Source organism: Primulina eburnea, chromosome 4 (genome assembly GCF_022965805.1).
Source record: "Primulina eburnea isolate SZY01 chromosome 4, ASM2296580v1, whole genome shotgun sequence".
Taxonomy (NCBI): domain Eukaryota; kingdom Viridiplantae; phylum Streptophyta; class Magnoliopsida; order Lamiales; family Gesneriaceae; genus Primulina; species Primulina eburnea.
The window spans coordinates 41,405,312-41,425,018 of NC_133104.1; the positions used below are offsets into that span (position 1 = coordinate 41,405,312).

Here is a 19,707-nt window from a genome sequence, read left to right on the forward strand (position 1 = left end):
GGGCAAGAAGGGTTGAGAATTTTCCAACTCAGCCAGCCTAGCCTCGGTCCTTTCCCATATGTGATCTCCAAGTGAGCTCAATTCATTTGATGAGTTGATATTTCATTTATTTTATACAAGGGGATGGGGGTGGGTTGATGGGCGAGCTTGGTCTATTCTGACAGCTCTAGATAAAATGGATTAGGCAGTAATTGTAGGTAGGTATGAATAAATATGTCATGAAATTGCCATTATGTTATAGAATTATGTATTTGAATTCCGACAAAAATACTCCAGAAGAAAGTAGAATCACAATTACAGGGCGGAAGAAGAAGTGCATTTAGGCCAAGGCATCGGCGCCAGCAACAATCTCCAAAATCTCCCCCGTGATCTTCGCTTGCCGTTTTCTGTTGTACACTAAAGACAAATTTTTCTTCAATTCCACCGCATTATCTGTAGCATTGCTCATCGCCGTCATCCTAGCAGCAAGTTCACTGGCCAGCGATTCTTGCAACGCCCTCAAGATTTGACTGTTCAAATAAAGAGGAAGAAGGGCATCAAGAATCTGAACTGGGTCCTGCTCGAACTGCAAGATTGGCGAAAATTCTGGAGTTTTAGCCCTTACTACATCTCTCTCCACTGTTAATTTCCCTTCTTTTGTCGTTAACCTGAAGAATTCATCTTCTGCCGCATCGACGCAGACGCCATTGATATCACAGATTTCTCCTTTCGGTGATAATGGAAGCAAAGTATGGATTACAGGATCAGCCTTAACCAATGACACGAACTTGGTGTACAGAAGCTCCACTTTGTCGACGTCCTCGCTAACAAATAGTGAAAATACATCGTCGGCGATGGCCTGAGCTTCTTTGGCAGTCGGAAGGTTGGTGCCTTCGAGATACCTATCCACAGGAATAAAAGGTCTGCGGATAAAATACGTGTTACCTTTTTTACCAACACTTATGACTGTGTACTCGAGGCCAAGATTCTTCAAATCTTTGATACGGGCCTCGGCTTTTTTCAGTATGGCGTTGTTGAATCCGCCGCACAGGCCACGATCGCCGGTTACCACGACGAGGGCGACTTTCTTGACTGGCCTAACCTTGGTGAGTGGGACGTCGATGTCATCCGTTTGAAGCTGTTCGTTGATGTTGTAAAGGACTTCAACTAGCGTTTCAGAGAAAGGCCTGGAATTGACCACAGCTTCCTGCGCTCTTCTCACTTTGGCTGCAGCCACAAGCTTCATTGCCTCAGTGATTTTCTGGGTGTTTTTCACCGATTCGATACGGTCACGCAGATCGCGTAAACTACACTGAACTTGGGTGGAAGATGGTGGTCTAGATGATGTGGAAATGGAGCTGGAAGTGTTTGAACTCGGAAGCTGAAAAGGGGTGATAAAGGAGCGCGAGGAGAGAGCGGAAGGGTCGGAAATGGAGGGTTTTGAGGACACCCACATAGTGATACTCGAGCAAGACATAATTTTGTCACCTTTTCTCGAAGATGCAACACAAGAATTGGCAATGGCGGAAGAGAAGAGAATGTGGGATTCTGGTTTTGTTAGCTAATGATTTTGAGTCTTATCTGTATTTGTTGTTGCTGTTTGCATTGTGGTATGTTTTCTTGGTGATGAATGGTGGGATGGAACGAGAGGTGGAGGGAGTATTTGGATGAGATTTTAGGATAAGGATTTTGTAAGAAGGAGAATGCTTAGTGTGGACCAGGTTGTGTGAAAAAAACCTTGGGTTTGAGAGCAAGATTTTGAAACCTTCAATGGTGGTTTTTTTAATCTTAAATCTTTTATGTGGCAACGATTGTTAGGAGAACCATCAACTTGCATCAAAGTGACGGAATTTATCATGTCAAATATGTCAAATTTTAATTCAAATATTATTCTTTAGCAAGATGAGAATCTAAACTTGTATTTTTTAATGTGAGTTTTATAGGATTGTAATATTATTCACATGAAACCGGATGGCTTGAAGCAAAGAATGAACTAATATAAAAAATGCTTATAATAAAATCTTAAAACATAAACCATATAGCCAGTCCGAATCGGTTGGCTAATAGTCCAATATTTTACCATCATATTTCGAAAAAAAAGTTTAGAAGTAAAAAACTTAAATAAATATCTTCATACATGATACAACTTGCAATTTAGACATACAAAATAAAAATTTTAGTGAAAAAATTGATAGAAAAAGAGAAGTTTTTTATAATATCACATGCTCACTAACTATTCACGGATATCTTGACTCGTTTATCAACGATTTGGTCGTAAGTAGAATGGAATTTTGCTTTGCAATCAATTGATTTTTGTGAAAATTATCCTTCATGGGGTTGGATATTTTGGATTTGGATAGTTCACGTCTGATGCCCAATGATCATGCTGTTAAGTACAATTTTTCTTCTCTGTAACTTTTCAAAAGCCTAATCTCCTCATGTGATTGGATCAAATTCTGACTTGTGTTTTGAGTCGCATCTAAAACCCCGCGCACTCGTCGAATAGGGTTTTGGCAATACCGATGGTGTTTGACAAGAGGAAAGCCGCTGCCATGGTCGCTATGAAGTCGCCGGAGCCTGATAATTCCCCCAAAGGCACGTTAGACTTACCCATAGTTCCTCTCCTCAACGCCATCAACTCACATCCCTCTTTCTTCACCACCAGCTCTTGCTCCGGCCGTATTTCCGTTTTCTCCCATCCCACCAACCACTCCACCCTCAAGAAAAAGGCCAAAGGAGGCACCTGGATCTTCATCTCCCACGACCCAGTTCACCCATCTTCCCTCCTTCCCCTCCTTTACCCTGCTTCATCGGATCCCCCTCCTTCCCGTGTCACAAGCGAGTCAGATCACCTGGAGTCTCACAGTATAGTGTTCAGGTTTGAGCCTTTGATTATTGCGGTTGAGTGCAGAGACTTGGAGGCGGCTCAGTGTTTGGTTTCTCTGGCTATTTCTTCTGGGTTCAGAGAGAGTGGCATTACCAGCGTCAGTAAGAGAGTTATCATCGCGATACGCTGCTCCATCCGGTTGGAGGTTCCGCTGGGGGATTCCATCAAGCTCGTGGTTTCCCAGGAGTATGTTGAGTACCTTGTTGGTGTTGCTAATGAAAAAATGGAGGCTAACAGAAAAAGAACCGATCTTTTTCTGAGTACTTTGATAAAGAATGGATTTTCCAGTAGTCCTATTCCAGTGGAAGGTGAAGTGCTTCGTTGTGGTTCTGAGAAGTATAGCGAGGTCAAAAGGATTGAATCTTTGGGGAATTCTGTAGGGAATGTAGTCGCTGGACAGGAGGGGAAGTTGAGTTCTGAAACCAATGGTAGTCATCACATTGATTGATAGTCATTGTCTGTTATTTCCTTTTAAATTGATTGGATGAAATTTTAACTGTTATTTGTAAGAATACAAATGGTATTTACTTACCCAGTGTTGTAGCAGGCTTCTACTTTCTAGATGTCAAGTGGTATACATTTGCTGTTTCTTATGTTTGCTATATTATCTGCCTTACTCATAACATTGATTAAAGGGTAATTTATTAAGTATTATCTGATGACACTCCATAATTTTTTGGTCAGTTTATACTGGTTATCCATGGGCAACAGTTAATCACCCCATATTCGCTTGCAGTTGATATGATAAACCTTTGTGTGTGGATTTTTCTATGCGTTTAAATGTCATCTGAAATTGATGTAATTTCATAGACCTGCACTGTCTTTTGTTTTGCACTTGTACAAACCTTTTTGATGAATGGTCACAGCTGCCTGAAAAATTGTTTACTGTCGCATGCTAATATATATTTAATTGCAGGATATCTTTCAATTAATGTGACGGAAGTTTAAATATTTAAAAATCATTGGCAGGATCATGTAAAGTTATTTCCTTCAATCTATCTACGGTTGAGATAGATGGTGAACCTGTTGAAAGACTTTTCTTGTGGGGTCATTCTGCATGTTCAGTTGACCAAAAGAAAATTCTTATTTTTGGTGGTTTTGGAGGAATTGGACGACATGAACGTAAGAATGATCTTGTGCTTCTGGATGCACAATCTGGAATGGTAGAGATAGTTGCTGTAATGGGAACACCTTCTGCTCGATTAGGACATACTTGTTCTGTTGTTGGGGATTTCATGTATGTAATTGGAGGTAGGGCTGATCCTCTGAATATTCTGAATGATGTCTGGGTCTTTGACATGGCCAATAATGAATGGAAGTTTTTACAATGTTCTGGCAGTTTGTTCCCCCCAAGGTTAGTTTTTAAGTCTGCAACCTTTTATGTATTTTCAGTTTGTAAGAACTGTTGTACAATCATGTAACCCTTGCTTAAATATGTAATCCTGTATTAACCACATGTTTTAATCTAAGATGCTTTTGCATTTTTTAGTATTGACATGATTAAATCCATAAGTCCCATTGATTCCTATCCAAAAAAACAATTCATATGTCCCATGTTAGCACTCATGAGAAAGCATAATCTGTGTATTTTTTTATTGGTATTCTTTTTCCTTCAGAAAGTAATATTCCTTTATCCATGCAAGGGGGTATGATTTCATCAATTCTCCTTAAGAAAGTCTATTTGCTTGATGTGGTTTCTGAATCTTGAACTTGGCTGTCCAACCCCTGAAGTTTGTCCTTTTGTCATGTGTTTTTGTATACTTTTTCCTCAGGCATCGACATGCAGCAGCCGTGGTTGGTTCTAAGATATATGTATTTGGTGGAATTTGTAATGATAAAATATTATCGTCGCTTTATGTCCTTGACACATTGACTTCTGAATGGACAGAGATAGAAACTCAGGGAAACTGGCCTGGTCCCCTTCATTCACATTCTATGGAATCAAATTGTTCTAAGTTGTATATGTTTGGTGGATACAACGGGGAGAAAGCACTTGGGGATCTTTACAGTTTTGATGTTGAAACAAGCCTGTGGAATAAGATGAAGACATATGGGGTTGCACCGAATGCTAGGTTTTCACACTCGATGTTCATTTATTCAAATTATCTTGGTGTGTTGGGTGGATGTCCTGTCAGTGGGTATCAAGAATTATCTTTACTGAATCTTCTGTCCTGCTCTTGGAAGACTATAAGGATGCAGTCTATTGAAGAAAGCCTTTTTGTTCGTAGCACAGTAAGTGTTATTGGTGATAATCTAGTAATAGTTGGTGGTGGGGCATCTTGTTATGCATTTGGGACTAAGTTCAGTCAGCCTATGAAGGTTGATTTACGTCGTTTGCTGTCGATATGTCATGATTCAGAATTTATGGGACAAAAAGAGGAAAAGAATCGATCTGTTTTGTATTCGCATAAAACTGAACTCAAGGTGAATCAATCTGCTCTCCAAGACTCTACATTTGAAGAACTAAGGGGAAACAATGGAGGCTTGGTCATAACCAAACCTTGGGTTCTTCGGCTTGATAAAAAGTATGCAAAATTGGGAAAAGATGTATTGAAAAATTTTGGTTGGTTGGATCTCGGAAGAAAGGTTTACACTCTGGACAGTAAAATGAGTATCTGTTTCCCCGTGACTGAAAAATTTAGCGCTCTCTTTGAAGATATGTCAAAGGTTGAAAACAATGTTGAAGTATCCAATGATCAACAATCCTGGACGGCATGTTCTTTTGACATGTTGAAAGGTATCTCGACTCCATCGGCTTTGAATCTTCTAAAAGCTTGTGGTGCAACTAAGATCGTTGATGAAGTTGCAAACATTAAAAAAATTCCTACTTCTCCTTTCAAAGTGATGAAGGAAGCTGTAGCACCTTTGTTGAATCATCACAGGCTTCCATCAGAGCTTATAGAACAACTGCCTTTGAGGTCCAAATTTTTTAAATTAAATATGAATATAGTAATATTTTCTTTCAATTACTTAGACCCTTTTAACTGGAATACGCATTATTCAGCTTGTTATGAATTTATTCTTTGCTGCAGATGGGAACGAGTAGGAGATATGATTGTTCTCCCTACAACATCCTTCAAGGATCCAATGTGGGACTCGATTGGAAAGGAGCTTTGGCCGATAGTTGCAAAATCACTTGGGACTCGACGTCTCGCGCGACAAGTATGTTGGAGACATAGCCCTTCATCTAACAGGCCACTTCTCTGTCATGTTTTTTTTAAAATATGTATTCTAGTTTACGATTAAAATATTGCAATACCAGATTATAGTATCTTGGTTCTGCTTGTTTAATGCTGAAGTGAACATGTATAAATGTTAATTCAGTTACCTGATTTTAATGACTTGAGTTTCTCTGTTTTGCAAAGCCTTTGCTCGAATCACACTTGTATGATATTAGATTTTTTACCAAATTATCGTGCACTTCTCCTGTTGATCAAATATGCCCTTAAACTATTCCTTGCTAGATACATAAAAGACATGAGAATTAATGTTATGATAAACCCCGTGGTTCAGTTTTTATTTGTAATGTTAACATTTCTTTGCTGATGGATTGTGTTGATATTTTGTAGAATCGAATTGCACAAACTGGAATGAGGGACAGTAAGTTGGAGATTCTTGTTGGAGATGGTGGTTGGGTTGATCACCGTGAAAACGGCATACTCTACTCTTTTGATACCACCAAGTGCATGTTCTCTTGGGGTAATCTTTCCGAGAAGCTTCGGATGGCCCGACTAGAATGTAAAGAACAAGTTATTGTAGATTTGTTCGCAGGCATAGGATACTTTACTCTTCCTTTCCTTCTGAGGTCTATTCCTATTTATCTCTAGAAAATTTCTAATTTTCTGAATTCTTGCTGCTAACAATTATGTGGCATGATGCTTGATATGAGTGTATTTTCCACTAACGCTTCTATTTTTATATGCGATGGTAAATTAGGGCCAACGCAAAAATGGTGTATGCCTGTGAGTGGAATCCCCATGCCATTGAAGCACTCCATCGTAATCTCTTTGCCAATTCTGTGGCTGACCGCTGTGTTGTCCTGGAAGGAGATAATAGAGTTACAGCTCCTAAAGTATGACATTGCGTCACTGAATTTAAATGTTTACTTGTCTATTATACCAGAGTAAAAAAATTGAACACTCTGGTGTGTCTTACCATTTTACCCTGAAAAATAGCTGTGGCAAGTAAGTGATATCTTTTAGATAACATAAAAAGGTAATTTTGAAAAGAAATTTTATTTTAGGGAACAAGGTAGGTGCGTCTGGAAAGAAGCAAAAAACTATAAACGACAGAAAAAAAATTAATGAATCGACTTGCACATTAATGTGCATAGTAAGGAGACTAACCATCTTAAGAAATTATCATATTCCCCGTTTGTTCTGATTATTCTCGAAAGCTTACATGGATTATCTTTCTATGCAGGGAGTTGCTGATCGAGTCTGCCTAGGCCTCCTTCCATCCAGTGAATGTAGTTGGGTTACCGCCGTTGAAGCGCTAAGGTGAATAACATCAGTCCACGTATTTTAGCATGTCCCGAATTCAAAAAATGAGTGCTTTATTCATCATCTTTATGGACTCTTGCTTTTCCATTCTTGGGTCATGTTTACCGTTTCTTTTTCCAAGTTTCATGTGACTTAAAAATCTGCAGAGACGAGGGCGGAGTTTTACACATCCACGGGAACGTGAAGGACACAGAGGAGAGTTCGTGGACGAATCATGTTGTGCACTCCATTTCTGACATAGCTAAATCGCAAGGCATCATCTATCTTTATCTTCAACCAATTACCAAACAGTGTTTCGTTTTAGAAAATATGATCTTGAAAAATAGAGAATGATACTGTCAAAAGTCAAATTTTGTGAATCTGATGAGATAAAAATCGTTGCTTGCAGGCCTTTGCTGGGAGGTTTCGGTTGATCACCTCGAGAAAGTGAAGTGGTATGCTCCACATATCAGGCATCTAGTTGTCGATGTGAGGTGCAGACTAAGATAGAAATGAAAAAAATCGTCGCACGGATTCTAGAAGAACGTTGTTCCCTTGGGAGTTCTTGAACTTGTAACATTTGGAGGCCCTCTACTGATTCAAGGTTTACAGGTTGAGCAAATGTCTATAGTGGAAAGCTTTTATGTTGGCCGTTGTCTTGGGGCGCTCTTATGCTGTAGTATTGGATTTGAAATGTACATGCGAATTCAACATAGGACTCGACTTTTGTCCGGGGATGACAACGGGCTGAGTCTATTAGTTTTGAGATCTCACCTGCTTAAAGTTTGGAAGACTCGTGCCGTCCCCATTTGTTTAAATCTAACATGTCCCCATCTCGAGTGGTTAACTCGATCCTACCCCTGCGGGCAGTGCCCTCACAGGATCTCAGCCATTGATTTTACATGGTGATTAAATTTAGGCCTTTGATCACTTCATGGGGTGTATGTGTGTTTAAATCTGGGCCTTTGATCACCTCATGGGGCAGTGCCTCACAAGGTAGGGTGAAATGAACCATCTCGAGTCGTACCCAAAGCCTGAAAAATTGTTGTTATTTAAATTATTTTTAAAATGTCTGGCAATTATTACTACTTTACTCCAAAGGGAATTCAAATTATTAATGCCCAAAATTCCCCATCTAATTACCCACATTGAAGCTCATTTAAGACCTAAATAATTTGCCGGTAATATTGTAACATTCAACTATAATATATCTATATAATCTGAATTATATATATGTATGTATATATATGCACACAACAAACGAATAATGAGTTTTTTTTTCATGTATAATATGTTTTTCGATATAGAGAAAGTACTATTATTATTATTAAAATAGAATTTGAAAAAAATTTCATCATCCAAGTGATGACCCAAAAAACATTAATATAATATGTACATTTTAAGGAGTAAGTCTTTTATACGGGTCAATCTTATCGATATTCACAATAAAAAGTAATATTCTTAACATAAAAAATAATGTTTTTTCATGGATGACCCAAATAAAAGATCCGTCTCACAAAATATGATTCGTGAGACCGTCTCACAAGAGTTTTTGCCAATAATAAACTATTCTTTTTGCTTGCAATTCATCTTCTCCATTTCTGTTTGTAATTTTCATGTAAAAAATAATCCTTCCATATCCATTTAAATAACATATTCATTCTCAGTCGAATTATTGTGACTTCGCTGATTCCATGAAAAATAAAATATTATATTTTGTATAATCAAGAAATAAAGTAAATCTATTTTATTTTTTGGCCAATTTCTCTTGTGTATTGTTCTCTTGGTGTAGAATAACACTGTCCCCTGTGAAACAAAAACCAGGATTTCGGACAAGGATTATTTTTCTATTAAAAAAAATGAAAACCCTGAAATCCATGCATCACGTGCCATGCACGTGAGTCTTAAAGGCACACAAACAAATTGTGAAGAAAAAGGTTGTCCATGGACTTTAATGCGAGCCTCGGTCCTTAGGTGGATCGATTCGTACTGCTGTGTGTTATCTGAGTTTCCACACCAAGAAGAATCAAGAATTTCCTCTATATTTTTCTTGAAAAAGTGGGCCCTTTCTCACAAAATATGTACAGCTTGCGTTAATTACTGCTTCTGTCCCCACTCAACTTGAGCAGCTCATTCATGGCTGCCCCAACCCCCCTTCCGCTATACCCAGATGCCTATCTTCACTCCCTCATTTTGAAATTCTGAAATTTTCTCCTTTTTTTTTTGTGCTTCCCTGAGCTGAAATTATTTTCTTGTTTGAAAAACTTGAACTCATTGCACGTTCATCTTGTATTGTCCGCCATTTTGTTTGCAGTAAGTACAGCAAAGAGAAATGAGAAGAGGGGTAGCTCGAAGTTTCAGTCTTTATCCTTTAGTTGTGCTTTTGATTCTTCCCGGTGAGCAATTACACCTTACATTTAAGTTTATTAACGGGTTTTGCTTCAATTTAGCGTGATCTGTGGGTTGTTTCACCTCTGTCTTTTGGAAATGATTGGCTTTTCAAGAAACCAAATGGGTATAATTGACTTTGCGATCAAGTTGGTTTGTGGAAATTGGGCTTTAAATATTTGATTTGCAGTGTAACACCCTCAGAGTTCTTCTCTACCATTAGTTGCTTTTGCTTGAATCTCTGAATTTTGCTGCATTGGCTAAATAAATGATCTTTACTGTAGTTGTTTTACTGGGTTGCTTTTCTATTTGTCCTATGGTTTCGCTAGTTGGTATCTATTGTAGGATGATTTGACCTGAATTTCTTTTAGCCAGTCAACTTCTAGGGTTTTAAGTTGGTAATTTGGTAATTTAAGCCTTTTATTTTATCGTAATCTTTTTGTTTTTCGGAAAAAAATTGCTGGACTATTTTCTCGCAGGTGCATTTGGTTGACGTATCCTATACTAGTCGGTGCTTAAATTTCAACCTAAGTTTCCCTATCCTTGCTCTTGCATCCTTCTAGCTTGAGTCATTATGCCTTTATAATGTGGTGATGTTTTCACCGTTTAACTTTCGTAACCTGTATAGCATTTTCATTTTTTTCAATAATAGAGAGTGGCGGAAAAATGTCAGCAGCAGCCTGCAAGTTGGGCTGATTTCAATTGAACGAGTGTCTGATAAAGTTCTGTGGATAACTTTTTGATACCTTATAAGATATTTTTGCTTGGAGCTTTGCAAATATATTCAATTAGTGGCAACCTGATCCAAGTTTAACCCGTAAACTTATAATTGGTCATTGTTCTGGAATTATAGTGCTACTAGCACTAGAACATGTTTTACTCGTTCCAAGAAAGAAAAAATTCTAGCAAGCACATGGACACCGTATGGGCATACCTTCCAAAAAATGAACATCAAGCTGCTATACGTGATTTTCTTTGAAATAGTGTATTATACTGTCGCTTAGTTCTGTTAACTTGGCCACACATGTTCCCAGTGATGTATTTAATCTAAAATTTCTTGCAACCCAGAAGATTAGCATAACATGTTTCTATCTTTGAGTTCGTTTAAATTATCATATTTCTTATAACCATTGTGTCATACAGGGATTGGAAAATCCTACTGCTCCTTGTCGGAATATCACGGAAGTTTTGTGCTAAGGCAAAGACGAGCTGATGTATTTTTGCCTGATACTTCTCCTACTGCCTCTCCTCAGCCCTTTCTTCCTCTTCTTGCACCTTCTCCCTTGACACCATTCACAAATAATACTATCCCCAAATTATCAGGTTTGTTCCCGCATTAGAAAATTTAAAATCATTTAAGTTATGGAAGTTAAAATTGACATTATTTCACTCTCCTTCGGCACAGGGTTATGTACTCTGAACTTTACTTCCCTCTCAAGCATGATGCAATTGACGTCAACAGATTGCATGGCTGCATTTGCACCATTGTTGGCCAATGTAGTGTGCTGCCCTCAATTAGAAGCCACTCTGGTCATTCTCATTGGTCAATCTAGTAATGTAACCAACAGACTTGCTTTAAATGGAACACTTGCCTCCCATTGCCTTTCGGATTTTGAGCAAATTTTGGTGGGTCAGGGTGCCAATGTTGGTTTATCTAAGATATGCTTTATTCATTCATCAAATCTTACAGAAGGCTCTTGCCCGGTTAGCGATGTTTCCGAGTTTGAGAGCATGGTGGATTCATCTAACCTTCTTTCTTCGTGTGGGAAGATTGATATTGTGAATGAATGCTGCGAGCAAGTTTGCCAGAATGCTATTTTGGATGCCGCCAGAAAGCTTGCTCAAAAAGCTTATAATATGCTGAGCCTGGATGGATCCCATGTGCTTTCTGACCATACAACTAGGGTTAATGACTGCAAAGGTATCGTTCTAAGGTGGCTTGCGAGTAAACTCGATCCTTTACGTGCAAAAGATGTTCTTCGAGGACTATCAAACTGCAGGATTAATAAAGGTGAGATGTGAATAAAGATGTTATCATGTATTCAACCTTATGACTCCACCATTTATTAATTTATATCTTTTTTTCCATCAAGATCATGAATTTGGATTATTTTTTTTGTGTTTTGATGATTTCACGTTCAATATCTTCAATTGACATTATTAATTTTTTGACACCCTTTATATAATGCTCTACAGTGTGTCCTCTGAATTTTCCAAACATGAGCCATGTTGTAGAAGGCTGCAGTGTAACAAATAACCAGACTGCATGTTGCAATGCTGTCGAGAGCTATGTTTCTCACCTGCAAAGGCAGAGTTTTGTCACAAACTTGCAAGCTTTGAATTGTGCAGCTTCACTTGGAGTAAAATTACGAAAAGCGAATATTACAAATGATGTTTATAACCAGTGTCATATTAGCCTCAAAGATTTCTCCCTGCAAGGTTAACTCTTTTCTGTTATTTAATTACGTGTTGTTTATTATAAAATAAAGTTCTGCTGATGCTAATGGTGAAAAGTTTCTCATTCTTCCGTGCTGATCTCCCTGGAATCATCATTTGTGTGCTCCAGTTGGTACACAGGGTAATTTTCTCATTTATTGCTTTCACCTTTTGTTCTGATCCTTGTGAAATAAGTGATTTTTTTTATTTAGACTTTTTATAAACCAATTCACCTGTCATCTATTTAGTTATGGTTATTAATCCATCTTATTTTACTGTTGACTTTAGAAAATTGAGATGTTATGATCATCAACGGCTGGTGCCAATAATACTAGCATCTAATCTTTTGAAAAGACAATTTTAGATTTCAATACCATGCAAATTCAATCGTGTAATATCTTGGACCTTGTTGAGTCGAAACAGCTTTTGACAAGCCATGTAGTCACTCTTAAATTAGTAATTACCTTTGCACCCTCTACATCTCATTTGATTTATTCTCTGATTTGAAAATAGAGTCTGGATGCCTTTTACCGAGCTTGCCATCAGACGTGGTTTTCGACGTAACCGCAGGGGTCAGCTTCCTATGCGACTTGAACGACAACATTCCAGCTCCTTGGCCATCTACATCCCAGTTACCAGCTTCTTCATGCAATAAAAGTACGTCACCTAGATAATTTTATTACTACAATTTCTTCACAAGTGGTAGATTTTTTCACACCAAAAAGTTAACTCCTCTTTAAAATTCTCTCTCACAAATACCACAACTGTTTCTAAACACAGCCATCAAAATTCCAGCACTGCCTGCTGCTGCATCGTCTGGGCAAAGCAGTAAGTTCTCATTCCATCAATATGTTTATGGTTGTAACTTTTTATTAGTAATGCTTGGTATTGAAGGTCGGCTTTTCAAGTTTGATAAATCTGGATAAATGACAAAAAAGATCTTAGTGATCTATAGATTCAAGTAGCCAATACTTCTTCTATTCTTTATATCAGTTGTCTATCACAATCCACTGCTCCTCTTCTCTGAAGAAAAAAAGATCTTTATATGGAGAATTTATTCAGGGATTGTTCCAGGAATCTCAGAGAGGGGAATGGGACATGAAAAGGGGGAGGTGGGGAGCGATAGTAGATTTTTTTGGGAGGGAGTATTTCATTTTTAGAAATATTACATATACCATTTCGAATTTTTTTCATGTGATCCCCTCTCCCCCCATCTCCCTACTGAATAAACTTCTGTATCCCGGCAAATACGGATACTTGGCAGTAGAACGCCACTTACTGTTTTTGTCAGTACGGCTTCAAAAGATCCCCGAAACTTTCTCCAGCATTGTCTTACATTTGGCTTTATGTGATGAGTTAGTTATTAGATGAATGGCTATGCTTAGAATGAATAATACCGGCTCTTCGCATCATGTTCTGTGGCCGTTTTTCTCATGTGTTTTAGTGTTTACTATTACTATTATACTATTATGGTATTATTATGCTTTTTGACTAGGAAACGTCGTGTATTTCAGGTCTTCGATGCACAGACATGAATTCATTACTGCTTTTAATGGTTTCTGCTGCTCTTTTGATTGTTATGTAAAACTTGGCGAAACCATCTTCTCAATTTGGTTTGATAAAGGAAGCTAGGCGTTTGTTTAGCATTAGTTATTGAGGTTAAGAATATTGTGTAAAGTTCGAGCGAGGATGCATCGGGAGAGTCTGGAGTCGAAAAGAGGATTCCGCCCGTTCCCCAGTAGAAAATTGACTTGAAGGTGATGTGGTCATGTGTTGTTTAGTTTAACTTCTATATATATAATGTTAATTTACTCATTCTTGTGTGATTGTGAAATAAGAAATTTTGTAAAGGAAGGTGATAAAATTCCTGTAAAATTCCTACTTGATCATTACCTTGTAAATTTGGGGTGGGAAAAGGGAATGTTGTTTCTGGCCTTCAAATATTTCACCAATTTATTTAATCTTATATTTGTTTGTCAAATTGCCGATAAAATTTATAGCATGGCTGGCACTAAGACCTCGGGATAACTTACACAATTATGTAAAATTTTATTCATCATCTCAAAAATAATATTTTTTTTGCAAAGCTAACATAAAAAATAAAATCTCATATCCAAAATGACCCATCAAAACGCAGCTCATGCTTGAAATTGGAAAGGATCAATGATTTTTAAAAAAGTTATCATGGAAATGTCATACCAGAAACTCTTTTGGTAGTTTATGGAAATATTAATATCGATAGTTGCAAGTCAAAAGCTGTTGTGTTTCACGAGTTTTTTTCTCCCTGAATTATATTGTTTAGATTTTATTTTTTTTTGTTTTCTGTAATTTTTCTTATTTTTATTTCCAGTTTTGACATAATTTTAAATTCAGTCAAACCCATGTGTTATTGGGCCGATTGAAATCTATACTAATATAAATATATGAATTGAATTGTGAATTTACATAAATATCCTTACTTTCATTTAATATTAATCATTAATATACATTTTCATATTAATCATTAATACATATTTTCTTTTCCATTTTCTATTTCATAAAATTAAAATTAATTAATTAAAATATATACTAATCTATCTAATCTATACTAATATAAATATATGAATTGAATACATGTTTTCTTTTTCATTTTATATTTAATAAAATTAAAATTAATTAATTAAAATTTAAATCTATCTATACTAATATAAATATATGAATTGAATTGTGAATTTACAAAAATATCCTTACTTTCATTTAATATTAATCATTAATACATATTTTCATATTAATCATTAATACATATTTTCTTTTTCATTTTCTATTTCATAAAATTAAAATTAATTAATTAAAATCTATCTATATCTATATCTATACCATACTAATATAAATATGTGAATTGAATACATGTTTTCTTTTTCATTTTCTATTTCATAAAATTAAAATTAATTAATTAAAATTTAAAATTAATTAAAATTAAATTAATCTATCTATCTATACTAATCTATACTAATATCTATATATGAATGTGAATTGTGATTACATTGACATCAAATTCACACAAAATCACTTTATTTTTTTTTCAAATTCACAGAAAATCACTTTATTTTTTTATATTACAATTTGTCATATTAATGGTGTTATTTAAGTCATTTTTTATTTTAGTTTAATAAGATCATTAATAGTGTATTTAACTCAATCAAACTAACTATTATTTTAATTTACTTTAAATTTAATTTTAAATACTTAAATTTATACATTGCCGTCAAATAATAATAGGAAGACAAAAGAGATGAGTCGGATTGAATAAAAATAAAGTATTAATAAATATTAAGGTCATACAAAATTTCTTTCTCTCATTTAGAATAAAAATATTTTCAAACTCCTCATGTGTCAATAAAAATATACGATTGAGAGAAATATTTTTCTGTAATAGATTTCAAACACTGTTTTTAAGTTATTTAGTCAATTTTTTTATAAATGCTGCTAAATAAATATTACTAAATAATATGCTCTATTTGATCATTTTTTGTTCTTGCAATGAGAGGAGTTTTTTTACCCTAGCGTTAACATGTTTGATTGTTATATGTCATTTGTATTGATCATGTAATTGTGTTTGGATTGTTTTTGTTATTTGTTTGTTTGCACAAAGAAAAGAGAAAACAAAATCAAATATCCAACAAAAATGGTTATTTTTCGATTTTTTATTATTAAGATATTTTGTTATTTTTTAAACACATAATGCATGTTTTCTGTTTGCTTATATTACTTAGTTTAAAGTGACTTAAAAAATATTAAAAAATTGAAATATTTCTTCGTTTTTACCTTATGTCTCAGAATATCAAGAGATAATATTTTTTATTTATTGGGACAAATATATTTCAAAACTTCTGTCTATAAATCAATATTTAAATTTTTTACGACATTATTATATTATCTAATCAATTTTTTTTACTCAGATTGATAGAAGACATTTTAATTTGAGTTTTTATGTTCTTGTTTATATTATTTTTGTAATATTATTTATTATGAAAATAATAGGTGAACTACAAAAATTGGTAGGTCTAAGATTCCTCATGTAAACGACAAATATGGATAAATTATTAAAATATATAATATCCAGTAGATTTTTGGCATGCGATTTTGTTCTAATTCAATGATTATGCATGATTATAAATTTTCATTATATTACAAGTTAACGCATGTTTTGTTGTTGCTACATATATTTTGTCAATAGTCTAATATTTTTCTATGGTTTAAGAAAAATTGTGTGACTTTGTATTATATTTTTACAGCTGCTTTTCTAAATGATTTTATTATGATTTCAAGGCACCATTTTTCATTTGTGTTTTTTAAAGAAGTGGAATGAATATCTATAAAACGATGACATTAATAAGACGTCTTCTCTTTATTTAAAAAAAATATTGAAAAATTTATACAAATTGTAAATAATATGGGTTAATATTTAATTTGAGAGTGATTTATGCTTTTTATTGTTCGTATATACTTCAATTTCTTTGTTATTGTACTAAATAAATTGTTTTTAAACTTTGAGTTATCATTTTTTTCCTTATCGAGATTGTTTGTGTTATGATTTTTTTATTCGTTTTGGTTAGTATTGTTAGCGGTAATTGATTTTTCTGATATTATATGATGTGTCTTGTTGTTTATATAAAAATAAGTATGAGAGTACATCAATCAAACCACGTATTTTGGGTCTTCTGTTCTATGAAGAGAATAATAAATGGTTTCTGTGAATTATATAATTTCTTGGTTTTTCATATATATAGTCTACGAAATGCGTCAAATTTTGAACAAAAAAGTTTCGACAAACATAGGATGAAAAAAAAGACATGTTAAATAAAAAAAATATGTTGTGTGTTACTATGTTGGGTGCGATAATTGTCCCTGTTTGGTAGAGCGGTCGAACCGTGATGCTTGAGCTGCCGTGCAGTTTAACAGATTTGAGTTGCACAATTACTACTAGCTATAGTTTTTGGTAAAGCGACAAACGCTCAATCTTAAAATTGGTATCAGAGCCAAGGTCACGGGTTCGATTCTCATTGATTGCAATGAGTGCAATTATAGGAGGAAGATTGTTGGGTGCAATAATTGTCCCTACTCGGTTGAGCGGCCGAACCGTGGTGCTTGAGCTGTTGCGCGGTTTAAAAGATTTGAGTTGCACCATTACTACTAGCTATAACTTTTGGTAAAACGACAAGTGCTCAGTCCTACATACTATGTCCTAATTTCTGTATGATATAATTCAAGCACATTTTTTTATAGATATTTGAAATTAGGTCCAACTAAGTAACATGAAACATATACATATATATTAAATCATATTTAAAGCAAAATTTTAAGATCAAGAATGATTCAGATTTAAATTTCAACGAAGCACAATGAAGAAGAAATTGAAGAATTGTATGTGTACATTAAGTGTTATATAATGATTATGTTGCTACTTCATGGTTGTGCGACATATAAATGTCAATATTTCTCAATAAAATAGTTTTTCAAAAAGAAAAAAATTATTCATTCAGAAAAAAAAATACATGAAAAACAAATTGTACATAAATATCATTCTATTTATAATGGTATGAGAAGTGAGAACAATTCTAAAGCTTTGTTGACACAATATAATAGATGAATTCTGTGCATTTTATTGAGACATCGAGCCAGTTTCACTTTATTTCCTCCAATATTATCTCAATATATTTCGAGGTGATACGAGATTGTTTTTGTCTCTTTTTTTAGTCAAAGTGTCTAACCAGCTAATTCATAACATATATGATGTAGCATAGAAAACTCCTTGTCAAGTAAATTCACTTAGCCAAATATTGAAATTCAAATAAAATTCTACAATATTTCATCAAATTAATTTTGACTATCGTAAAATGCTCATGAAATCTAAATGGTTATATTATTAGATGAGATATTGAATAAAACAAATACTTTGACATATATTAGAATGATATCTCATATGCATATTTTAATTACATTATTCGTATATATTATCAAGATTTTTAAAATACAATAAATAATTTTGTATGTCGTTCTACAAGATAAAATATTATAAAATAAAATATAAACTCGCTAGAAGAAAATTTGTTTTGTTTCAATGAATAATATAATATTATGTTCTAAACGTAACAAATGAGATTGAAACTATATCATCCTCATGACATGATGCACGCAATCATTATTGCAAAGCTTCCAAAAAATGACGATCAAAGATGATTTTCTTGAATTGTGTCAAATTAAATGAGGACACAATTCTAAGATATAGTCATTTGAAGAGATTTCAAGTAATTTTTCTCACAGTGATTGAGAAATAGTTGTTGAAAATTTATTAATCTTATAGCTATAGACGATCAGATATTTGCTGAGCATACCAAAATAGTTATATGCATATTATAACAAACTACGACAAAGACAGGGGCGGATCCACTGTAGGGCCGGAGGGGGCCACGGCCCCCCTGAATTTTTTTAATTTTTTTTACTATATAAGATATATTTTATTATTTAGTACATATATTATTTGACCCATCAAAATTTTAAGTATCTATAATTAGTCTAATGGTTAAAAACTTTCGAGGTTTACATATATGGTCCATGTTTAATTCTTTTTATACGCTGTTTTTTTACATTGTTCTGCAAATTTTTTTTTGAAAACCTAAATAACGGGCTTTTACAAAGTCCCAACTTAAAACCTTTATAGTTGGTTAATACAAACACAATCAAGAAAGCCATTTGAAATAATAATCTTTTGCAAAACATCTGCTATATTGTCGACTGACGAGTGAAATATTGTGGGACGCGAGTTCGGAGACACATCAGAAGGAACGACAAGGATTCTTGGAATTTTTTCTACGTTCAGGAATTGACGTAGACCGGGCCCCCTAAACATATCATTCTGGATCCGCCCCTGGACAAAGAGTTGTTGAGTTGTCAAAATCAACCAAGAAGCATATTGGAAAGTGTGTCAAGTAGATAAGATAATTTCTCTGATTCATATACCGTCTATGGTCAAGATTTTTTATTTTTTATGGCTTAGTTTGTTTCATTTGATAAATGTTATTAACCGTGTTTTAATTCATTTAAATATTATCAAAATTTTGTACATATATTTTCAACAGTTTAGGTTTTTACGTGCAACGCACGTGCATTTTTCTAGTTAATCTAAATATTTATATGACTCGTGAAAAATTGCATAATTACATTTCTCAAGAAAAGTAAAAATAAAAAATAAAATTGTACAATACATCACCTTGTTCGGCATAGTTAAGCGTCAATTTAGAGAAAAAAAATTGGTCGGGTTCACTAGGATTCGAGACTCGGCTCGTTAAAATTTTAAAGAATTTATATCCTTATCGACATGTTAAAACTTAAACTCATACTTGACATGATCTATACCCGAAGTTTAACGAGTTTAACCTATAAAACCCATTAAATATTTATATTCATAGAAGATTTTTGACATATCTAATTCTTAACTAGTATATTTATAGCAAACAATAAACAAGTAATTCAGTAAACCCTTACTATCAAAAAAAT

The 19,707-nt window shown here is 34.4% G+C and overlaps 3 protein-coding genes across 5 annotated transcripts; 2 read left to right on the forward strand and 1 right to left on the reverse strand.

Moving 5' to 3' along the window:
* Positions 1–204: 204 nt before the first annotated feature.
* Positions 205–1,661, reverse strand: LOC140829033 (ATP synthase gamma chain, chloroplastic-like). The gene has a single exon (XM_073191978.1). The coding sequence runs from the start codon at positions 1,454–1,456 to the stop codon at positions 320–322; it is 1,137 nt and encodes a 378-aa protein (XP_073048079.1). The 5' UTR covers positions 1,457–1,661; the 3' UTR covers positions 205–319.
* Positions 1,662–2,257: 596 nt separating this feature from the next.
* Positions 2,258–8,100, forward strand: LOC140829035 (tRNA wybutosine-synthesizing protein 2/3/4). Of its 2 annotated transcripts, XM_073191980.1 has the most exons (10): positions 2,258–3,294; positions 3,836–4,220; positions 4,639–5,468; positions 5,604–5,784; positions 5,899–6,028; positions 6,436–6,671; positions 6,803–6,938; positions 7,289–7,365; positions 7,515–7,621; positions 7,757–8,100. In XM_073191980.1, the coding sequence occupies exons 1-10, from the start codon at positions 2,502–2,504 to the stop codon at positions 7,855–7,857; spliced, it is 2,976 nt and encodes a 991-aa protein (XP_073048081.1). In that variant the 5' UTR covers positions 2,258–2,501; the 3' UTR covers positions 7,858–8,100. The 2 variants fall into 2 exon arrangements, with proteins under 2 accessions (XP_073048081.1, XP_073048080.1); XM_073191979.1 differs by having other exon boundaries at positions 2,259–3,294; positions 4,639–5,784; positions 7,757–8,099.
* Positions 8,101–9,283: 1,183 nt separating this feature from the next.
* LOC140829036 (uncharacterized GPI-anchored protein At1g61900-like) lies at positions 9,284–14,130 on the forward strand. Of its 2 annotated transcripts, XM_073191981.1 has the most exons (8): positions 9,286–9,743; positions 10,879–11,058; positions 11,141–11,746; positions 11,932–12,174; positions 12,302–12,313; positions 12,685–12,828; positions 12,952–12,999; positions 13,686–14,130. In XM_073191981.1, the coding sequence occupies exons 1-8, from the start codon at positions 9,680–9,682 to the stop codon at positions 13,754–13,756; spliced, it is 1,368 nt and encodes a 455-aa protein (XP_073048082.1). In that variant the 5' UTR covers positions 9,286–9,679; the 3' UTR covers positions 13,757–14,130. The 2 variants fall into 2 exon arrangements, 1 of the variants encoding a protein (XP_073048082.1); XR_012117379.1 differs by lacking the exons at positions 12,302–12,313; positions 13,686–14,130 and having other exon boundaries at positions 9,284–9,743; positions 11,932–12,188; positions 12,687–12,828; positions 12,952–13,005.
* Positions 14,131–19,707: the final 5,577 nt, after the last annotated feature.

What these genes read in the sequence shown, in the direction of transcription:
- LOC140829035 (XM_073191979.1), top strand. Translation starts at nt 2,502, where the DNA reads ATGGTGTTTGACAAGAGGAAAGCCGCTGCCATGGTCGCTATGAAGTCG. An exon ending in GGCAGTTTGTTCCCCCCAAG is followed by an intron (nt 4,221 to 4,638) that starts GTTAGTTTTTAA and finishes CTTTTTCCTCAG; the next exon opens with GCATCGACATGCAGCAGCCG. An exon ending in CTCGACGTCTCGCGCGACAA is followed by an intron (nt 6,029 to 6,435) that starts GTATGTTGGAGA and finishes GATATTTTGTAG; the next exon opens with AATCGAATTGCACAAACTGG.
- LOC140829036 (XM_073191981.1), top strand. Translation starts at nt 9,680, where the DNA reads ATGAGAAGAGGGGTAGCTCGAAGTTTCAGTCTTTATCCTTTAGTTGTG. An exon ending in TGTGCTTTTGATTCTTCCCG is followed by an intron (nt 9,744 to 10,878) that starts GTGAGCAATTAC and finishes TGTGTCATACAG; the next exon opens with GGATTGGAAAATCCTACTGC. An exon ending in AGCTTCTTCATGCAATAAAA is followed by an intron (nt 12,829 to 12,951) that starts GTACGTCACCTA and finishes TTCTAAACACAG; the next exon opens with CCATCAAAATTCCAGCACTG.
- LOC140829033 (XM_073191978.1), bottom strand. Translation starts at nt 1,456, where the DNA reads ATGTCTTGCTCGAGTATCACTATGTGGGTGTCCTCAAAACCCTCCATT.